Source organism: Phaethon lepturus, unplaced genomic scaffold, assembly GCF_000687285.1.
Source record: "Phaethon lepturus isolate BGI_N335 unplaced genomic scaffold, ASM68728v1 scaffold319, whole genome shotgun sequence".
NCBI classification, from domain to species: Eukaryota; Metazoa; Chordata; class Aves; order Phaethontiformes; family Phaethontidae; genus Phaethon; species Phaethon lepturus.
The window spans coordinates 43868-49968 of NW_010562524.1; the positions used below are offsets into that span (position 1 = coordinate 43868).

The 6101-nt window shown below is 39.6% G+C and overlaps 1 protein-coding gene across 1 annotated transcript in view; it reads left to right on the forward strand.

Annotated features, from left to right (window-relative positions):
* DYNC1H1 (dynein, cytoplasmic 1, heavy chain 1) overlaps nt 1-4320 on the forward strand; it is a gene marked incomplete at its 5' end in the record, with an annotated part of 45836 nt that extends 41516 nt beyond the window's left edge. The window contains 6 exon segments of the mRNA XM_010294272.1: nt 291-502; nt 1371-1524; nt 2302-2444; nt 2835-3003; nt 3372-3499; nt 3934-4320. Of these exon segments, the coding sequence (XP_010292574.1) occupies nt 291-502; nt 1371-1524; nt 2302-2444; nt 2835-3003; nt 3372-3499; nt 3934-4062 (935 nt within the window).
* Nucleotides 4321-6101: the final 1781 nt, after the last annotated feature.

Genomic DNA, 6101 nt, shown 5'->3' on the forward strand with positions numbered 1-6101 from the left:
TGAAGAGTCGATAACTTTCCTTTCCTTCCTCAACATAGTTGGGTTTAAATTCTGCAAGGTAAAGCACTCAGGCGGTCCAAAAACTGACCAGAAGCTTGTGAATTAAACATTCAAGCTCCCATCTTGATTCCGGAAAGCTTTATTGTCAGCTCTGGAGCCACCTACAGCTAGACAGTTCTGCATCTTGGATCTGGACTAAGTCCTAGAGAAGCCCTCGTTCTTGCATGTAGTAGAATGTTTTCATCTTGATGCCACTACTTCTCTGGCTAAGAGCATACCTTCTGTTTTAGGCATAGATATGATCAGTAAAATGCTGAAAATGCAGATGCTAGAGGATGAGGATGATCTAGCTTATGCAGAAACTGAAAAGAAGACAAGAACTGATTCTACATCAGATGGTCGCCCAGCCTGGATGAGAACGCTGCATACCACAGCCTCTAACTGGCTTCACCTTATCCCGCAAACTCTAAACCATCTGAAGCGAACTGTGGAAAACATTAAGGTCAGAACCAAATTTTGTCGAACATGGGTATAGGAAACGCACAAGTTACATTGGAACAAGTGCGTTGTGATTTGCAGGTACCAATTAAACTGTTGAGGGGACAATGGAACCTGTATCGATGCTGATTCTGACTGACATAGCTATGTAATGCCCTGCTGGGTATCTTGAAACACTCTTAAAAGTTGGTTTATGTATTCTGGGGATTATCTGAAGAAATACAATGGCAAACTGTCTATCCAGGGACCACTTCTGAAGCTTCTCTGTGATCAGGTAGCAAGAAACAAGTGCTTCCTGTTGTACCTGTAGCACACTGACTGCTACTTAAGACGTTGCCTTTAGAGCCAGTGCACATTAATTACTGCTAAAATTTAGTGATGGTTACTGAGGGGAGATTGGGCAGCAGCTTCTGCTAACTGGGAACAGAAATTGCAAGAGCTGGAGGAAACTTTTTTGAGATCTGGATAGTGGTACCCTAAGCTCTAACTCAGGAGTAAGCTCCCCAGTTGAATATGCCCATGATTGCCTAACTGCTTCTAAAGACTTACACTGTGGTAGTAGGTGAGAACATTTTGTTGCTGATTAAAAGAAATCCAGAGTTGACTGGAAGGAGCTGCAGCAGGCAGTCTTCATTAATTGTTCAACTCGCACTTCCACTTTCTTGCTTCTCAAAGGGAGAGGAGATTGTTGGTTGTAAAACAGTTTCTACAATCACTTTCTACACCATGGACTGCATCTTCATGTCTAATGCTTGTAGTCACAGTGTCACTGGTCAGTCAAGCCAGGATTTGGGGGTTGCATTTTGTCATAGTTTCCCAGCAAGAATCTTGAACTTTGATCTGCAACTTATTTTTAATGTTTTGACAATCAGGATCCTTTGTTCCGATTCTTTGAGAGAGAAGTCAAAATGGGAGCTAAGCTGCTTCAGGATGTTCGTCAGGACCTTGCAGATGTGGTTCAAGTGTGTGAAGGAAAAAAGAAACAAACCAACTATTTGCGTACACTTATAAATGAACTGGTGAAAGGTATGGTAATTCAAATTAGCATCTGCCAGTGCTTTCTTTGCCTCTTGCACTCTGTAAGTTGGAGGCTATTTTGCTCAGCTGCATAATCCCAATTTTCCTGCAATGTTTTTTTGACTTTACCATTTGACACAAGCAATACTTTTGAGCTGAGCTCAGTTGGTTTGATTTGGCATTTCAAGTTGAGGTAGCTAACATCAGGCTTTTTTTGTACAGTTTATATTAGCAGCTTAATTTCTAAGCTGAAATATTTCTCAATTCTTTCAGTCTCTGAATTGTGGTGGAACAAAGTTATTTATACCACAAAGTGAATAATACTGCTCCTATAAAATCTCCTAGAAAATATTCAAGTTCTCTAAACTTCTTTTTCAAGATTGCACATAAATGTGGCATTTTCACAGGCATCCTACTTCTAGTAATACATGAAGTTCTACTGTCTACTTTGAACAAAAGGGCTTCCGAAAACACAGATACTTGACCTCTTCAGTTTTTTCTAAAGAACTCAAATCTTCACGAAATCTTGAAGATGAATTACTGCAGTATATAGCTGTGTGTAACTGAAGTTGCTGTTGAAGGGTTTCTGATGAATGCTAGACCTGGAGGCCATTTGCTTTGTAACCTTTGAAAGTGCTCTCACTTACTGAGGGGCCTTTTAAGATAGAGGCTGATATACTGGTCCAAGTTTTTAATGGTTGTTGGGAGAAAAAGTGAAGTGTCAAAGTAGTGTGTAATTACAACTCGTATGCAAACAAAACTTAATTCTAACCCCATTTTTCATAGGTATTTTGCCTCGTAGCTGGTCTCATTACACAGTGCCAGCTGGTATGACCGTTATTCAGTGGGTGTCCGACTTCAGTGAGCGCATTAAACAGCTGCAGAGTATTTCCCAGGCAGCTGCTTCTGGTGGAGCAAAAGAACTAAAGGTACCTTGTGCTGACCTTTTGTAGAGGTTATATCTAATTCAGGTGGAGCTGTGTAACTGCTGCACGGAGTCTTCACATCAAGACTTCTGAATAGTTCCTCAGGCAAAACAACTTCAGTTGATGTTCTCTGAAATGTGCTTGTAAATACTGTTGAGTATCTCCTGATCTCAAAATGGAGGGGTTTGGCAGGCTACCTGTTCACACAGATTAGAGGGAGACTTAGTATTTTAGAATGACAGAAGATGTAGCCTTAGAGCAAAAAGCAGTTACACAGTGTTCCAGTAGCAGCAGGAAAATTTTGATATAAATGGATGAAGTAATATTTATGATACTCATTAATTAATACTGCAGCTGATATCCTTTTTTAAAATTGTTTTCTCCCTCAAATAGAACATCCATGTGTGCCTTGGTGGCCTGTTTGTACCAGAAGCATATATTACTGCTACAAGACAATATGTTGCCCAAGCAAACAGTTGGTCCCTTGAAGAACTCTGTCTGGAGGTCAATGTTACAACTACACAGAATGCGGTATTGGATGCATGCAGTTTTGGAGTGACAGGTAAACTTACCAGAAAGGAGGTCCTTGCTCTAAAATATTTTCATAAGCTTCTGCTATTAAATGGGCTGTATCAAATGAAGATCGTATCATTGCAAAAGTTAATACACACTTTCTGAAGTGGTTTAAAGATCAGTTTGATTTAGTAGAGTAGGGAAGTACTTAAAAGGCTATTACAGCTCAAGACTCAGGTCAGTATATATTTAAGTGGAATTGGCTAATGTATCTGCTACAAGCTCTTTATTTTGCAGTGTGAAATACTTACCTCTCGTTTAGTTGACTGAGACAGCCCTTAAATGAAACACAGGGAGACAATCTTTGCCTGAATGTATGAAAGCTCATAGAACTCTAAAGTGTATTTCAATTTACAGGCCTGAAGCTTCAGGGAGCTACCTGCAGTAATAACAAGCTGTCGCTTTCAAATGCTATTTCAACTGTACTGCCCATTACACAGCTTCGCTGGATCAAGCAGACAAATGCTGATAAAAAAGCAAATGTTGTAAGTACTGATAAAAATGATACTCAAGAGAACTCTCATAATTAGATCTACCTAGTAATTTTTTTCCTAAAGCTTTATGGATACTTGTATTGGGCACCACAAATCAAATTGTTCTAATACTCTGTGTCAGTTGGTATCTAAATTCCAGGCTAGCAGCAAACAAACTTAGTGTTGACTAAGTCTTTCTTTGTAGTAGATAAGAGAGAGGCATCCAAAAGTACTAACACTCTTCAGGCCAAAACTTTAATTTATACCTATAAGGAAGGCTGTGCTTTAGGTGAATTTATTAGGCCTGGGTTTTTTCTCCTGTTTTGGATATTGAGTTATCAGAGATTAAAATCCCATCTCATAAAAACTGTGTAGTACTACAGAAACTTCTTATGTTCCCCATCAGCCTTACATAACTCTTCTTCCATATTTATGTTTTTCCCCAGGTTACTTTACCAGTTTATCTGAACTTCACTCGTGCTGATCTGATTTTCACCGTTGACTTTGAAATAGCTACCAAGGAAGACCCTCGTAGCTTCTATGAACGTGGTGTCGCAGTGCTCTGCACTGAATGAAAAGATTTGTTTTGACTGGTAATGCTGTAGTAATTGTCAGTCTTCTATGTAGTGTTCACCCGTGCTTTTGTAACCTGGTTAGGCTGTCAGCTGGATTTGTGTTAAGTTGACTAGAAAGAAAGGGGGCAGTGCATTGGAAAGCTGGTGGGCTACATTTCTTCAAAGGAAAATGGGATGACCTTTTTTTTTTTTAGACAGTTATTGGTAGACGTGATATTTGATGGATCGTGTTATATGAAATAAAATCTATAGCAAAAATCTGTAGCAAGACTTTTGACTCTATTTCTATTGGAAATACAATTCTTACTATGATTTTTGTTTTTGTCTGGAAAAAACGTACCCATGATCTTTCCAGAGAATAACAAGTAATAAGTTGATATTCAAGCATACTGTTGATCTTCACACAGCTCACTTGGCAGCTGGTTCAGCTAACCTCTAGTAACAAGAATCTTAGAATCTATGAAATCTGATGACATTGCATGAATTACTTGCAGTGAACCGGCTCTTGCTTGAAATAACCTGCTGAGATGCATTCAGAAGCTGGAGTATCCTAACAAGACTTTCTTGCCCTATTGACCCACAGGGCTTCCTCTCTCTCAAGCTGCTTTTATGGTGAAATAAGGCTGCAGTTTCCTGTCAGTAATGAGGAAGGAGGACAGTATTTAATGCTTAAACAAGGAGTTAGTTACAATCTTATTTCAGACTTACATGTCATCAACTGTTACCACAACTGTTACCAAATTACAGGAGCTGAGAGTTCCTGCTAATTGCTTGGGTTGCTGTAATGGTTTGGGTGTTCACTTGCTTTCTCTGATCCTGAGTTCGTTGGGTAGGCATTTCTGTCAGAAGAAGTATCCTCTCCAACAGCAGCTAATACCAGGTGTTCAAGGATGTGTGTGCAGAACACAGGTGCATAGCTTTTCAGTTTCAAAACAGAAGTCTTGGGAGCTCCTTCCTTCTGGCGATTTCTCCTATGAAAGCAGTGACTTTCTGAACCTGCATCAACTCTAATAGATAAGTGGTTCTACAGCACAGGTCTGTGTTGGGCAGAAGATTATTTACCTCTTCCTGCCTCACATGCTTGTTTCAGTTGATGCCTACGAGTTACTAAAATAGACAATTCTGCTGTCTACCCTCTCCATGCTGTTTTGTAGCTCCTATAGTTAATCTGCATAGGTTGAACTGTCTTCTCTGGTTTTGTTCTCCTAAAAAGAATCAATCCTAGAGCAGTGCATCATGTAATCTTTGTCTGCTGCTTTTAGTTTGCATCCAATTTTGATGAACAGAGATGGGACCTTCATGTATCATCCAAGATTGGTTTTAACCATAATGTCCTTGTTCCGTTTCAGCTTCTAGGAGTGCTTTCCTTTCCATCACCAGAATATTAGTATCTGGTTTTACACTGACACTTTCTCCAGGATCATTTGAAATACAGTAAGGAAGCAGGCCTCCTACTGATAGCAGCATACTCTGGATACCAGTTGCAGCGTGAAATACTAGCTGAAGTATGTACAAGTTGTAGTGACTAGCAGCTCAGCTGAACATGCACCTTTCAGTTACTCCTTCCTGGGCTGTGGTACCACCTTACAGCTACTATAAAAAGCTTCAGTTAAACCACTTCCACCTGTTAGCAAGTACAAATGATGAGACTAAGATCATCTCAGGTATGCTTGAACTAGCTAGAGCTTCCCAAACTATTCGGCTCTTCATATGTTAACTAACTTCTGCATTAGGCCTGAATTAACACAAGGTACATTTTCAGTTCAGAAATTAACCTACCGTTGGATTCTCATACAAAATAAGCAGACTTTGAATGTCTGAGTAAATACTGTCCCTTGTGGCTTACCTTTCAACTTCTTTCTCTCCTGACTGCTCCTGTATTTTTTTTTTCCTAGTGGATTATTTATTTCAGTATGTGATGTTAAACAATGGGTTTAAGTGAAATCCTCACAGATGAGTTCAGGGTTCTTGGCTGCAGTTTGAAGATGGATAATTCAGTTTTATTTAGCCTCAGATGAGGTGGTTGACGACCAGCATTC